The following is a 15,352-nucleotide window of genomic DNA, read 5'->3' on the forward strand; positions in this document are numbered from 1 at the left end:
GTTCCTGTCATTCACAAAACTAGGGAGGTTACCAAACAAACCCAGAAATGACAATAAAAGTAATTGAAATCAACACTCCTTCACCATATTTGGTTCTTTCCAAACATGAAAAGATTCCAAAAGTCTTAACCATCTCGAACTCCGCCGAAAATGAGAATGACATCGGGACTTTGACAGCTCACAGTGTTCATACTGCTGTATGCACCACCGCATTGGTCGCTGGTACCGAGTTATTGGCGGTTCCCGAACCCATAATTAAGCAAAATATACAATTGGGCAGAAACGCCGATGTGATCAAAACAGGATCTCTAAGTGTTTCAAATATTATGACGGTCGTCAAGGTAGCAAAAAACTTCAAATGTTTAATTATTGATGGTACTGTTCTTTCTGAGGAATCGTATGAGGTTATGAAGAGAGAGCTCACCCCAATTAGTTTTCTTTTTGTGGTCGACGTTGCTCACTTACAGAAATTCAACGACACGTTGAAAGATGTCTTCGAACTTTGCTTAGAAAAATCTGTGGAAACAAACGCTGCAAACATCCTGGCTATCAACTGTATTCAAGAGAATACAAATGCAAGTGTTCTTTTCCAAGTGGATAATCAAAAGTTTACCGTTTTCCGCCATGATAGTCGTTTTACAAAAGTGGGCTGTTCCTCCATTTCAACTTCAATTGCTGCAAACCTGGCAAATGGTTACTCTCTGGGCGGGTCTGTATATGGTGCCTTGGAATACGTGCAGAATTCCCAGAGTATCTGTTCTGAAGGTGCTAAAGATAAGGTCAATTTTGTTCACAACATTCGAGTTCCTCTAACTGCAATGGTTCAAGATAAATGCTTTAAGGGGAATGATTTGATTTCCCCCCCAAAGCTGGTCAAAGATCCTACCGTCACAGGCGACTTTTTGGATTATTTGAACAAACACAAATACGTTGCTAAGCATTGGGATGACTATGTAAACCATGATTTTGTTAGACAAGTTGCAGAAGGTTGTCTCGACTTGCAGCAATTCAAGTTTTACATCGAACAAGACTACCTGTATTTGGCAGATTATGCGAGATTGCATTGTGTCTCCGCATCCAAGGCACCAGATCTGTTGGATATTGAAAAGGAACTTTTGGTATTGAGTGTCATCAAAAGATCAATGAACTGTCATAAACAGAGGCTTCATGATTACTACGGTGTAGTTGATGAGAATCATATGGAAAAAGTTCAAAGGAGTGATGCGCTGAACAAGTACACCAGATACATGGGAGAAATGGCTAGAAGGGGTAATTGGAGGGAACTGATTGCTGCTTTGGCACCTTGTATGGTTGGCTATTGTGCCGCTGTGGCCAAATATGTCGGAAAGACCGACCCACCAAAGGGTAGCATCTACGAAGATTGGACCAAGTTCTATTCTACTCTGCCTTTAGAGGAATCCTTGGCTAAAGGGCGTTATTTTTTGAATCACATTGCTAGGACTTGTCCCGAAAATGAGTTAGAGAGGTTGATCAAAATATACGGAGACGTGTGTGCCCTTGAGGCCCAATTTTGGGATTCTCCATTAGCTTATAAAGTCTAGGAGGTGTCAACGAAGAATTTATATGTTTTGTCTATATTTATGCTCTAATCAGAATCTCTTGAACAAATTTGTTAAATTCACTTGCTATTCCTAAAACTATTGAGAACACTATGGCCAGTTCAAATCCTGAACTTTCGTTGATTGATTATTGTCATAACAGTGTTGCACAATCATATGTGTGATAAATATATTACGTTGTTAGTTGGTTCCAAAGTTTTGTATTTCTCAGATATTTTTTGGTTAAAAGGCCTGACGCTAAATGTATCTTAAAACCTGCAGTAAAAGACAACTTGCAAGCCTGAATACATTTCAAGTAATGCTTGTTCCACGTGTCTCGTAGTTTTCCAACTCACCTACCAACGATCCAGTGTTATAATACTCCCACGGTACTGTATTTCATATAGTAGTTTACTTATATCTTTTTATAAAGAAATTCTCAAGTTTCGTCTCCGAATTGACAAACTCTTGAAACTCAGAATTGAGCGGTCTTCTAACTCAACAGACGGTGAACACACCTTGCACCAGGGAAGTCCGAACACCTGTCCTTTCGCCTCTTTCGTCATTTTTGTCACCAAAAAATCGCACTGTTGTTCTCTCGGCCGAAAGAAAAACAGAGAAAAGCAGGACTTCCAGAGCGCTTTTACGTATAAAAACGTCGTCACAATCAACAATTTCCAGATGGAGTTTCCCACAAAGTGTGTCACAAATACCAATATCTTGCGAACAGAGTACACATGTTACCCTATGGTTAATGCTAGTTCATGAGTAGCACGACCTCCCTCTCTCTCCCTCTCTCTCAAGACATGATGTTGCATGGGTTGGAAATAGCGTTAATTTTTTCTTGAGTCTATGGAAGGAAACTGAAAGAATCGAGGGAAAAAACACCGGAAGGAACGAGACATGAGTTCTGGAAACTGTGATCTCAAATTTCTCTTGAAGTTGGTCGTTTTTCTCAGTCGGAGTGCAAACTGGAAACTGTTAGCTCTGCCTTATGCGAAAACTTATTTTTGTTGGGTTTTCTACATGCGGAAACTTTTAGAACCGTTTTAAGTTTAGGATGGCCGCTGTCGGAAGAGCTGTCGCATCAATCTGAATATAAATAATTCTGGTACCGGTCAACCATCTCACACGATTACTGGGGATCTTATTTAAGGGTTAACTATTACTTTTCAATTCTTGGAATGGTGTAGATACATAGTTTCAGCTTCGCAATGACTTACACTAAGATAGAAGTTAACACACCAGCTCCGTACTTGAAACTGTGCAAATGGGATAAAATTCCAAGTGTTTTGTCCGTCACGGTGACAAACTTTTCCAAAAGAGAGTGCATCGAGCGCGATCTGAGTATTCTAGCAGCTCATAGGTGCCAGGGAAAAACTTGTATTGTGGCACTTCAATCTGAGGGACAAACAATCGATATCCCAAGAGATATCGTCTCTGCCCGGTTTGATTTGAATGTGACGTTGTGAAGATAGACTATATCAACAGGGACGTCATAGAAATCTTAAATGAGAAATTGGCAAACATTACAAAGCGGCCAAGAATTGTTATCGCGGTCGATGCTCTTACTAAAGAACAGTTTAATTACTCCATGAAAACTGTCACGAGGATTTCCGATTTATTAGTTATCAGTCTAGCCAAGTTAAGAGAATTAATCGGTACCGAAAACACGAAGGATGACATTGATATCTTAATTGAAACTGTGGCTCAGAAGACAGGTGCTGCCAATGTTCTTCTCACTTGTGGGGACTGCGAAACGACAGATATTTATTTCAGTTCTGCAACACACGAAAAGATCGGGTTCAAATGTACAAGCAGAAATAAGTACAGTTCCGAGTCTGTCGCTACCGCAATTGCAGCAAATTTGAGTCATGGATATCGGATGGCTCAAGCCGTTTACGGAGGTTTAGAGTATATCGAGACGTGTAACACTCTTGCCGGTAAGAAATGTTTGAAATTTTTTACCTACAACATTGATATCCCTTTAAAGCACATGCTAGCCGATGAGAATTTCAAGGCTCATGATTTGGTATCCTGTCCCGCCGCTGACCAAATAGCCGACCCGACCATCACTAATGATTTTTACAACTATCTCAGCAACCACCCTGCGGTGAAGCCATCCTGGGAACGGTACATCAACCACGATTTTGTCAGGCAGATCTCAGAGAATTGTTTGGACCCACTGAAGTTTAAGTTTTATATCGAACAAGATTACGCTTACCTTTCTGATTTCTGCAGAATCCACATGATTTCAGGAAGTAAGGGCCCCGGCTTGGATGAAATGGAGGATGAGTTACAAGTTGTTGAGCAAATTAAGGGAGGATTGATTATGCACAAGGACCGGTTGAGAAGTTACGGCATCCCCCCAGAAAAGGAAGCCGAGTATTTCAGCAATTTGTTCAGAGGCCCAGCTTTGCAAAACTACGCAAGGTATCTGAAGGATGTTGCCGCGAGAGGTAACTGGAAAGAACTAGTTATTGCCACAATGCCGTGTTTGACCGGGTATGTTTCCGCCGCGATCCCGTACGAAGGTAAAGTCAAGGCGCCAAAGGATTCTATGTATTATGAGTGGATGGACGTTTATTACAGTCCCTGGGTGAAGGATGCGAAAACGAAGGGCAAACAAACAATTAATAAGGTTGCTACCGGGTGCACTAATGCTGAAATTGAAAGACTGGTCCAAATATACGCTGAAGTGTGTGAATTGGAGGCGCAGTTCTGGGACGCAGCCTTGTACCTAGATACTAAATAATAGAATATATACAGTGTTATAGTAATTGTTTACAAGATAGCCTTATTATTATGACTAAACGAACAAAGGGTGTACTCACTGCTTAGTATTCTGACTTCATCAAACAATACCGGAGCCAACAGAATCTGACACACTGCTTCTAAACTGAGGATCGGCTAAATCTTGAACTAATTTTCGATTTCATTCTCTTAATTTTTTTTCATTACTTTATCCGTCATACAGAAATATGCAACTAAGTAACAAACGTTGCCTTCGTTCCGGTGTCTTTCATGCGCATATGCAACAGAGTTGAGCCGATGGGATTGGTATTGTTAGAAAACACTCAACATTTGTAACCTGGAGGAACTTTTGAATCATATAAAATGGCCACCTCCTTCATATTGGCTGACCCCATCACCTCGCCTTCAGGATGATCTTGTCATTTGTTCCCAGTACTCTAAAAAACAACAATTAAGAGTCCGCCTACAATCATGACTTATTCAACTTACGAAATCAACACCCCTTCTCCATACCTTGTTCTATCCAAGAATGACAAGATTCCAGTTGTTTTGACCGTTGGTGAGTCTAATTCGAACGATAAAACTGGAATCGAAACCGATGTTAAGATTTTAACCGCACACAAGTGTCAGACTGAAACTTTAATAACCAAGCTGGGCAGTGACACGACTGACGATTTTTTTGTGCCAAAGGGTTTTATGGAGAGTAAACTTTCCACCATCAATGAAATTGACGCGTTGAAGACTGGTACCTTAACAAAGGATTCCATTGACTTACTGAACAAAAAAGTACACTCTCTAGCATCTAGCTCTGTCCCAATTATTATTTCTGCTGATGAATTGGACAACGAAACTTTCCTTCTTGCGTTCAAACAGATCACCCCTGCCTCGACATTGATTGTATGTAGCAGTTCCAAGGCAAAGCAATTACTCAACATTCAGAAAGATATGAAAACCGAGGAAGATGCTTTTGAGATTGCCAATCAGCTGGCGAATGAGACCTCCGCGCCAAATGTCTTGATGACAGATTGCTTGGAGAATGATAAGGGCTCTATTGATGTATTTTACTGCGTTGCCGATCAGAAATTCGTTGTGTCTAACGGTCAAACCTTCGCTGCTGGTGTAGATTCTATGATCTCTGCAGCTGTTGCAGCAAACCTTGCCAACGGATTCACAATGAACGAGTCAGTTTACGGTGCGATTGAATACACACAGAGTGCTATTGCCACTACTGTCACTACATCCGATGACAAGATTCCAAATTACATGTACGCTATTGAAATCCCAATGAAAAAGATGGTCCAAGACGAGTGTTTCACTGCCCATGAATTGGTCTCTGTACCTCAGCCATTGAAGTCTGGCCCAATCTGCGAGAATTTCTTCGATTATCTGATCAAGCATCCACTGGTTAAGCCATACTGGGACACGTACGTGAACCACGAGTTTGTCAACCAAATTGCCAACGGTACACTACCTCTGAAAAAATTCCAATTCTATGTGGAACAAGACTACTCATACCTGGTTGACTACGGTAGAGTACACTGTGTTGCTGGGTCAAAGGCTCCAGATTTAGAGGATATGGAACAGGAGCTAGTGATCGTGGGTAGAATTAGGGTTGAGATGGGACAACGACGAAAAGAGATTGAAGGAGGAGTTCGGTGTCAAAGACGACGCGTACTTCAAAACCATCAAGAGAGGACCAGCCTTAAACAACTACTCCCGTTATTTCAACGACGTTGCCAAGAGAGGTAACTGGCAGGAATTGGTTGCGGCTTTGACACCTTGTATGATGGGGTACGGTGTCGCTGCTATGAAGCACAAGGGCAAAGTAACGGCAGCGAAGGGAAGTATGTACGATGAGTGGATCGACATCTACTCTTGTGAGAACTACGAAAACGGGATGCAGATCGGTGAGTCCTTATTGAATCATATTGCGCGTAGTTACCCACAAGACGAGATCGAAAGGTTGGTCAGAATTTTCGGTGAAGTCTGTGACTTGGAAACCAAATTTTGGGATGCTGCCCTGGCGTATGAGGGTTGAAAATACCCAGCAAGAGTACCATAACGAGGTGCTAACCTATAAAGTTTTATACATAGATACACACATATATATTTGTTGTCCTTAACAGAGAGTTGATTTACTGTCACACTGAAAATCGTTCAAGACCTGTATTTTTTTTTTTAGAGTTGAAGAACAGTGACGGAATGGAAAAAGATGGTGACAACGGAAGAATTCCGAGACTATTTCAAAGAACCCTGTCGTTCTTTAGATAATCGGCTGTATCTTGGAAACCAGATTGAACGAGACCAAACTGGCGAAAGACATGACAACTAACGTTAGAAAGGAAGTGGCTGTTATTACCGGTACAAATAGCAACCTGGGTTTGAACATTGCGTATCGGCTCATAGAATCCTTAGACAGTTCCAAGCGGTTGACTATAGTGGTGACCTCTAGGACGCTTCCTCGAGTTAGAGAGGTTATTGGATTACTGAAGAAACATGTCATCAAACTGAACAAACCATTAGGGACTGTAGACTACGACTATCTTTTGGTCGATTTCACTAATATGGTCAGTGTACTAGGTGCCTGGTACGAACTGAACAAGAACTACAAAGCTATCAATTACTTTTTTGTCAATGCCGCTCAGGGGGTCTATGACGGTATTGACTGGGTTGGTGCTGTCAAGGAGGTTTGCACTAACCCGATAGACGCGGTCACCTTCCCCAGCTACAAAATTCAAAGAGTTGGGGTTAAATCAAAAGATGACATGGGCCTGGTTTTCCAGGCTAATGTGTTTGGTCCGTTCTACCTTTTACGTAAACTGCTCTCTCAACTAGAGGCAGGAAAGGCAAGGGTCGTCTGGGTGTCGAGTATCATGGCTGAACCCAAATATTTCTCTCCTAAGGATATGCAGTTACTGGAGTCAAACTCCTCGTACGAGGGCTCCAAGAGATTGGTAGATCTGCTACACGTGGCAACGTACCAGGAACTGAAGAAAAGGGGGATACACCAGTATGTTGTACAACCTGGTATTTTTACAAGTCATTCCTTCTACAAGTATTTGAATATATTCACCTACTACGGGATGTTACTACTATTTTACCTGGCCCGACTTTTGGGTTCCAAGTGGCACAATATTGATGGTTACAAAGCTGCCAATGCCCCGGTGTATGTGGCGACTTTGGCAAACCCAAGATTTGACACACAGAACGTTAAATTTGGGTCGGCAACCTCGTTTGATGGGATGGAATTCATCGAAAAGACACCTCTGGATCCAACGGGATCCAGTGACGTGCACCACTACATAGAGAAGAAGTGCGAGGAATGGGACGTGAAATTAAAGGATCAGATTTCAAACACGAGAGTACCAATCTGAACTACCTTTAAGGTACAATCTTAGATACATGTTCTGTGATAAAAAAACAAAAAATATAACAGCAACGGGAAAAGTTACGGCACTCGTCGATATGCTACATAGTCACGATCATTTTATATAGTAATTGATTTCTGTTCTCGTTTAAACATAGAACCGACAGCTGTAAGCAACACATTATGATCTGTTGAGTGACATTAAGGAGGCAATAAAAGTTAAGATCAATCTGGAACGAACCTCGTTGATATCTTCTGGAAGCAGCCAGATCAGTGCACCCAGTTTTCTGGCGATCGAGATTGCTAATCTACCATTAGCAATGCGATCCTCTTCGCTGTTGCCTGGTGTAACCAAGTCGTAGTTAACGTATCCAGGAGCAATGCCGTTCAAGACATCCAACAAAAAGTGAGCGTTGGATAGTGCAGGGTCTTTGAAAGAGCGCACCGTCGAAGTCTTGCCACCCTTGGTGACTTGTTCTTGAGCCCATTTCAAGATCTGTGCATCCGACATGTCCCTCCCGTCAGCAGATAGTTTCTTCATTGTGTTCGTGATGTTTCTACGCATAATTTGCCATACGAGACCTAGGGTCAATAGCTTGTTACCGTCTAGAATATCTGACCCTTCTATACCTACTAAAGAAAACCCTTCATGTTTACCCAATTCAACAGCATAGTTGGTGTTCTCCAAAGCTTTAAACCTCGATATTTCGTTACCGTTAGAGGGTCTCTTGTTGATATGCTTCCAATCTACTGAACCAGGCATAACCTTCTCATAAGCTTGCATCAAAACAATACCGTCCCTCAAGTCATCAAACAGATTAACAATTGGTGGATCGACATCTAGAGAATTCAACCAAAGAGTGAATACCCTTGCTTCTCTCTCCCCCTCCGCATCAAATTCCTCAATCTCAGGGACCTCTTCCTCTTCAATAGGTTCCAAACCTGGATGTGTGTTGAATAATTGCGCAATGAAGGCCAAGTTCAATTTAGGGTTCCCCTTCACCAATGCTGTGGGGGTCAGGTACTTTCTACACCCCAGTTTGTCAGCATTATCCAGCACTTTCTCTGCTCTTTGCAACAGGTCTGGGATCTGTAACGCATCCTTGGAACATACTGTTGGCGCTAATTGATTCAGTAAAATTGTATAGTTTTCACCATCTGCAATGTCGCTTGAAAAATTGGACACGGTTCTATGCCATTTGGCATTCTTCAAGTGATAATTGAACCAACGGATCAAGATCTTCTCAGGTGGCAACCTTAAAAACTGTTCCAGCTCTTCGCCGTCCTCTAGAAGACGGTACAGTTCTGGGTGCAGCTTGATATCTATTTTGTTCAACAGACCCTTTCTAATAATCTGCCAGATAAGACCCAAGATTAGATGCTCCTTACCCTCGATGATGTCTTCCGAGTGTACATTAACAACAACACAACCAATAGCCTTAGCAGAGTTGATTACAATATTGGCATTCTCGTTAGCTTGAAAATTATTCAATCTTTTCCCCTGCTTAGCAAAATTTAACACTCTGGTATCTATCGTATCTGGTACCGAATCGTTAATCAACTTCGATAACACGAGACCGTCCCTACACTCGTCAAACAGTTGGAAAGTATCCGTAGGGAATGGCAACAGATGGTCCACGTCAGGGTCGCCTGCTAAAACCACATTAATATGTTTCGTAAACTCGGTTCTCTCCTCCTCATTGATCGTGTGCGTAGTACCAGTGGTAGACCCACCAACAATGATATTGGCCTTGGCACCGGTCCCCTCGTAAGTAATCTTGTTCACCTCACCACCAGTAAAACCAGCACGGTCAGGAGACGTCGCCACGTTAAAACTGGTGGGGGGCGCCTCCCCTGCTTTACCCTCTCTCAATTTGGCAACCAACTCAACGTAGTCATCCAATTCAACACGCCCGGAGGCGTCCACATTGACACTCTTCAAAGTCTCTCTCGCATCATCATACGTGACCTCACCGCCTTTAGAAACAGATTCCAACGCCTCCTGTTTCTCAACCCAGCCCTTGTCATCCAGGTCAATCCCTCTAAACTGCTCAATTGTCGAGAAAAGATCCTCCTGCGTCAGCACAGGAAACTTCCTCTGCAACTTAACAATATTCATTCGTCGTTAAGCACAAGCTAGGTCACTGGAATTCTCTGCAACAAGACCTAACTCAAGATGGTGTCAGTTGCTAACAGGGGCAAGTGCAAAGAACCTGGAATTTCAATATTTGAACTTTTTTTTTTTGAACCGAAAAAAATACGACACGTCAACGCCTCATTTATCACGTTTCTGTGACATGGTAACGCCGCACATATAAAGTTTCTCGCTTCATGTAGGACTTTATCACGACTCACCGGTCGTATCGTACCGTTGTCGGCATCTGTCGCGGAGACTCAGCTCTGGCGGTACTTTGAGGGCAAGCTCAGACCTCATTTCAGCAAGTTGGGCCAACTCTTGCGGGACCAATGCCTTTAAATCTTGCAGTAAGTCTGCGTCGAGGTCATCAATGAGAGGTGATTGGTCCCAGAAGCGTGCCAGTTCCGATTTGGTGTTGCTGTATATGTGAGATGGTGAGTTATCTATCGAGTTACCGTTGGACCGAAGAACGTCACGGTGTTTCGGGGACTTCGTCACGCCCTTCATGATCCGGGACCTCCTCGGTGTGTCACTCAGACCGTTTTCGAAGCTCCGCGTTGGGGAGTCCATCCCACTGTAACTAATTAGAATAGTCTGTCCCCCCTGTGGTTGACAATGACCAGTTTCATCTCCACAATCCAACTCCAAATCAGGCCTGAAATCTAGTAAATGATCTGCAACTCTATGGAACACTAGGCAGTGCTCAGCTCTCTCAGTTTGTAGTAAATTGGCCAATGTACTTCCACGAATCAGTGTTTTGTCCCTGAAGGGGTGGTAATTGTACGGTGGTGGCTGGTCATGTCCAATTGGTAACGTAGAGTCTGCATTGGGGGAAACGGCGCGGTGTAACTTGGTCGGCGTATTGTATTCGTCTGCGTCTACAGAATCGGATGACAGTGACGTGGCTCCAGGATTGTTCCCAATACCGTCTCCACTGGGGAACAACCACGAAAGTGTCGGTGGTTTGGTGCTTTGTCTGTTGAATTTCCCAGACGCATGAGTGGTGGTTCTCTTTGTGGTCGCTGATGGGGGTGTCCGCAAACTGTCAGACAGAACTACTCCTTCCAAAGACACAGCCGGTAACTGCTCCTTGCGACGCCTAAATGTATCTTCGAGGTGCCGATCACTTGCCATTTGGGTCTCTACCCAAAGAATGTGTCTCTCTATCGCGATCCACTTTTAGCACCGTTTGTGGATTTCACTTCAGTTTTTTTAGTACCAAAAACATGGTTCTTGAAGGAACAGATCGACCTTGGTATCAATGCATATTAAATAAGATGGTTCTGTCATATATACATACATATATATATAAATAATTATGAATGTCTGTGTGCAGAGGTGTAACGTAAATTGTCGTTGGATGGATTTTTCAAATGAGTCCACTTAAAGTTAATTTTTCCAAGAACGGCGACAGATCCTCCCTACGGATCTCGATGATGGAACTCTCGAAATTGTCTATTTTCACATGTGCGCCCGTCTGTTTTGTAATTTGTTGGAATGCCATGCTGAAGTTGTTCAATATTGGTGCCTTGGTATGGATTGTGTCTAGCCCACGCGGGTACCTGGGGGAGAGCCCTGCCACTAAATACGTGTCTGTAGCCTCATTGATGCTCGCAAGAACCATCGGAAGTAGTTGCTTGTCTTCCGCTTCAGAACAACATTCGATTAACCAGTTACCTAATCTCAATAGAGTTAAAGGATTTTGGTACAGAGCGATATCTGGGCCGTCTTGAAGGACACATAACCTGTAAATTCTGAGATGCTTGATTAGCCGCTTTTCCAAAATGGCTACACCAGTGTTGAAAATGGCCTTCTGTAATAGAGTTGCATGTCTTAGCCCACATTTCAAAACGTCTGTCTTGTGCTCATCCAGGGCATCAAATGAGAGCCAGAAATTGGATACCCATCTACTCTTTACGCTTATGTGGTCAGTCTTGTCTGTGTTCTCGTGGAATATATTACCTCGTTCATCAACTGAAAGATGGGTCCCCACTTCAAGTAATGCAGTGAGGGCCTCGACCATCTCACTTGCACTGATCACACCACGGTACCCAAATGTTTTTATAAATCCATCCTTTACAATGTCTTGGAGTCCATACCTGTTAAGATTCTTGTCGAAGATTAGTTTTAGCTCCCTTTTTATAGAGTTATCCATGTAAAGGTACGACTCTTGTGCAGTGATCAACGGTATACCCATTCGTGCAAACATCTTATGCAATCGTTTTTTACCATTCTCATTCCATATCGACAATTTAGCATTGACGTAATTCGAATAGTAAAATCCATCGTAGAGAGATGTATGTCTCAACAAAAAGAGGTAATAATCTGGTTGTAGATCTATGTGAAACGAATCTGGCGTTCTTAGCGCCAGCTGACCATTCTTCGGGGATAATCGTTTCACCTCATCCTGTAGAATTGGGGATAGTCGCGAATAGACACTTGTGTACATCGTGTCCAAGGATGTGACACCGAGAATTGTTAACCACAAATTCTGTAAGTTGGTTTCACCGATACCTGATAAAAGCGAGTAAACCTGTGAAGATATCGAGTTTACAATAGTGGTACCCTGTGTGTAATACGTTTCTAGAACTTTTTCACATTCATGCATCTCCTTCTTTCTCTGTTTAATCAACATTTTTCTGGATGGCTCTGTATCCTCGTCATTTTTCTGGCGCTTGTTATTGTTATTCATAAACTCATCTTCACTATCTTCATCGTCTTGACCATCATCACGATCAGTCTGTGCACCACCCTCCTCATCGTCTTCACCATCAGAGGAATCTGAAAGGTCCTCATCGTCATCATCTTGCTCCCTTTCATTTTCAATCTGCAATAATTTCAGGTAGGCGTTCTTCTCCTCTTGGAGGTTCTCTTCCACGGTACCATCATCTAAACAATGAACGATATCAGACCCAAACAAATTATCTAGATTCCAAGGCCTATGTCCATCGAAGACGTAAATATCTCTTGAGTATAAATGCTTTTCTTCGTCTATAAGTAACTGGTCTGAATCTATATCTAGAAAGGTCTCCAAATCTATAAACCCACCGAACCCCACCAGGATTACACTATTGATTGTTTCGTCCAGTTTGTCGTAATGCAATTTTAGCTCGCTGTATCCAAATACGGGCATAATCTGGGTCTGCACCAGCTGTTTCTTGAAGATATTTGAAAGCATCTTCGTGGCACATAACGCGTCAATATTCAGACATGAAACAAAAATCACTAGCCGGCATGATGACGGACTAGAGGAACTTTTCACTATTTTATTATAGGCCTCTGTGTACTGTGGAATTCCATAATACATTGTCCCGACAGCGTCAGACGAGTCACTCACTGTCACCAATTCTGTTTACAGTCGCCAAACGGCAGTACCATCAAACAATTGCAAATATTGAAGTTGTGAAAAAAAATAGTATTAGCTGGCAGATATATTCAAGTTGTAACACGTACAGCACAACCCAAACAGAACATACCACATCGCATCGCATTGCATCGCATCACACCACGATGCTTAAATCAGTCTTCTTCATGACCCTACTCTGGGGTGTTTCAACGGCATTTATGTTTGATTTCCACCACCAGCAGCGGCAGCAACAGCAACAGCAGCAGGAACAGCAAAGAAGTTACGAAGATCGCGTGCTGGATAACGAGTGTCCAAACTACCTTTGTCCTGATACTTTACAGTGTGTGAAAGAGAAGAAGGACTGCCCTTGTCCGTTTTCAAAATCTCAACTGAAGTGTGAACTACCTAATGGTGACTATCTCTGCATCTCCAAACCAGCTACACATGATCAAAAGTTGAACGAACAGTACGATGACTCTAAGAAGGGGCCACAATTCAAAGCTGGTAATGGGATAAGGGACTGTGGCTGGATATTGGATGTATATCAAGGTAAAATTTAAACGTTATTGTTACATAGAATGATACAAGTACGTAATACGGTGTAATGATTAAAAGTTAAAATACTAAGAGGATAAACACTTCTTTAATCACGATTCTTACCAGGAATCCATCTCTTGTATATGACCTCACCGACTCGGTAAGAGCCAAATAGTTTTATAAAATTGTCCGTCCTCCAATATTCTACAATTTGGTCCTCCGGTAGTAGCCTTTCCACGTAGCACAAAACACAGGTTTTCTTGGCACCGCCAATGACACGAGATATACTCGAGTACCAAGTGTAATCCTTACTTTTATCGTGATCTAAAACCATAATACAGAACTCTGCGTGTTGGAAAGGTGGACCTCTCTTATACAACAGATAATCACATCCAAACTTTATACCGGACCTGACACACCAGCCTAACGACCTATAATGGTGATATGTGACGTAGTGTGTAATGAACTTGTGTATGTCGCCATAGGTTATATCATTCGAGGGACCGAACAATCTTGATAGCAGTACTTTGGGAGAAATGTCTAGAATAGGTAGTGCAAATGAAAGAAACGTAGCCTCAACAGACATGAGCTCCAAAGATTCTATGTCAACGTATTCATGATCAACAGCAGTTCCCTCAATCATAGACTCTTCAACTACACTGTTATTGTCTCCCAAACCCTCTTCCTGTTGTCGCTGTTTGAACATTCGGAGCATCTCTCTTTCTTGAACCAGTAGGGCATTCTCCTGCTCGATATTCCCGCCGTTCCTTCTCAAATCGAGCAACTGTTTCTCCAGTTTGACACGCTCCTTCTTGAACTCTAGTCGCTGTATTCTCCTCCTCTCTGTGATTTTCTCTAACGCCAAGTCATTGGAACGCTCCTTTGAAGCACCTTCTTGTCTTTCCAACCATGTAGGTTCACTTCGAGACAACTGACCAGTGCCAAAAAACCCATTCTTCCAGAGGTACTTCATATCATCTTTGTCTTGAACGACAATATGAGGGAAGTTCACACCGCCCTCAAACTCTATGTGCACCCTCTTCGATGGTATATTGGTAGCTTTCCAAAAGCAGTATGCCCAATACACCCATGATACTGGGTTGTGCAAGATAACAGACGGCAAATAATCTATCGGATGGATAGGTAGAGGGTATTTATACCGCTGCTGCAACGACTTGCCCTTCGGCTTCGCCATGTTGTCAAAGCGCTCGGGGGGTTGGTATTGAAGCTGAATCTAGCAGAAACTTTTAAAGAAGGAACTTCCACTATATTAAATTGAAGACTGATGTTGAAGGAAATTTGCACCTAATTCCCACTCCAATAAACCCACCTGTAGAGCATTACGCAAATGTTTTTGGTTCTTAGAACATTCTACACTAATCGCGAAAGACGAGTCGCTTTAAAACTACAAATATTTGTATAATTAACATAAAACAAGAAGAATAAGACAAGATTTGCGTGATTGTGTGAGAAGATATCAGATACCGTTGTAGTCTATTGAGAAATCATGTGCTCACATCGGTTAAAACAATTAAGACATTAACCTTCCAGCAACATTTTATATCATCATTTAATCTTCGAAGAAATTAACAATCTTCGTCTAATTGAAAGAGCGTTAACATAACCACCTGGTTATGAGAGTTCGTCGGTAC

At 42.4% G+C, this 15,352-nt stretch overlaps 9 protein-coding genes across 9 annotated transcripts; 5 read left to right on the plus strand and 4 right to left on the minus strand.

The window, feature by feature from the left end:
* Positions 1-47: 47 nt before the first annotated feature.
* On the plus strand, positions 48-1,562 carry KNAG0G02165 (uncharacterized protein; the record flags this gene model as incomplete). Its single annotated transcript, XM_022609089.1, has 1 exon — positions 48-1,562. One exon carries the CDS (start codon positions 48-50, stop codon positions 1,560-1,562), a length of 1,515 nt encoding a protein of 504 aa, XP_022465520.1.
* A 1,591-nt stretch (positions 1,563-3,153) lies between these two features.
* On the plus strand, positions 3,154-4,314 carry KNAG0G02170 (uncharacterized protein; the record flags this gene model as incomplete). The annotated part of the gene is made up of 1 exon (XM_022609090.1): positions 3,154-4,314. The coding sequence occupies one exon, from the start codon at positions 3,154-3,156 to the stop codon at positions 4,312-4,314; it is 1,161 nt and encodes a 386-aa protein (XP_022465521.1).
* Positions 4,315-4,784: 470 nt separating this feature from the next.
* On the plus strand, positions 4,785-6,062 carry KNAG0G02180 (uncharacterized protein; the record flags this gene model as incomplete). Its single annotated transcript, XM_022609091.1, has 1 exon — positions 4,785-6,062. One exon carries the CDS (start codon positions 4,785-4,787, stop codon positions 6,060-6,062), a length of 1,278 nt encoding a protein of 425 aa, XP_022465522.1.
* A 572-nt stretch (positions 6,063-6,634) lies between these two features.
* Positions 6,635-7,687, plus strand: ERG27 (3-keto-steroid reductase; the record flags this gene model as incomplete). Its single annotated transcript, XM_022609092.1, has 1 exon — positions 6,635-7,687. One exon carries the CDS (start codon positions 6,635-6,637, stop codon positions 7,685-7,687), a length of 1,053 nt encoding a protein of 350 aa, XP_022465523.1.
* Positions 7,688-7,861: 174 nt separating this feature from the next.
* SAC6 (fimbrin) lies at positions 7,862-9,799 on the minus strand (the record flags this gene model as incomplete). Its single annotated transcript, XM_022609093.1, has 1 exon — positions 7,862-9,799. The coding sequence occupies one exon, from the start codon at positions 9,797-9,799 to the stop codon at positions 7,862-7,864; it is 1,938 nt and encodes a 645-aa protein (XP_022465524.1).
* A 225-nt stretch (positions 9,800-10,024) lies between these two features.
* On the minus strand, positions 10,025-10,951 carry APC9 (anaphase promoting complex subunit 9; the record flags this gene model as incomplete). Its single annotated transcript, XM_022609094.1, has 1 exon — positions 10,025-10,951. One exon carries the CDS (start codon positions 10,949-10,951, stop codon positions 10,025-10,027), a length of 927 nt encoding a protein of 308 aa, XP_022465525.1.
* Positions 10,952-11,186: 235 nt separating this feature from the next.
* CDC45 (DNA replication initiation factor CDC45) lies at positions 11,187-13,124 on the minus strand (the record flags this gene model as incomplete). The annotated part of the gene is made up of 1 exon (XM_022609095.1): positions 11,187-13,124. One exon carries the CDS (start codon positions 13,122-13,124, stop codon positions 11,187-11,189), a length of 1,938 nt encoding a protein of 645 aa, XP_022465526.1.
* Positions 13,125-13,327: 203 nt separating this feature from the next.
* On the plus strand, positions 13,328-13,723 carry LCL2 (Lcl2p; the record flags this gene model as incomplete). Its single annotated transcript, XM_022609097.1, has 1 exon — positions 13,328-13,723. The coding sequence occupies one exon, from the start codon at positions 13,328-13,330 to the stop codon at positions 13,721-13,723; it is 396 nt and encodes a 131-aa protein (XP_022465527.1).
* Positions 13,724-13,806: 83 nt separating this feature from the next.
* Positions 13,807-14,895, minus strand: SEN2 (tRNA splicing endonuclease subunit SEN2; the record flags this gene model as incomplete). The annotated part of the gene is made up of 1 exon (XM_022609098.1): positions 13,807-14,895. The coding sequence occupies one exon, from the start codon at positions 14,893-14,895 to the stop codon at positions 13,807-13,809; it is 1,089 nt and encodes a 362-aa protein (XP_022465528.1).
* Between the last annotated feature and the right edge of the window lie 457 nt (positions 14,896-15,352).

This window comes from Huiozyma naganishii, chromosome 7, assembly GCF_000348985.1.
Source record: "Huiozyma naganishii CBS 8797 chromosome 7, complete genome".
NCBI lineage: Eukaryota > Fungi > Ascomycota > Saccharomycetes > Saccharomycetales > Saccharomycetaceae > Huiozyma > Huiozyma naganishii.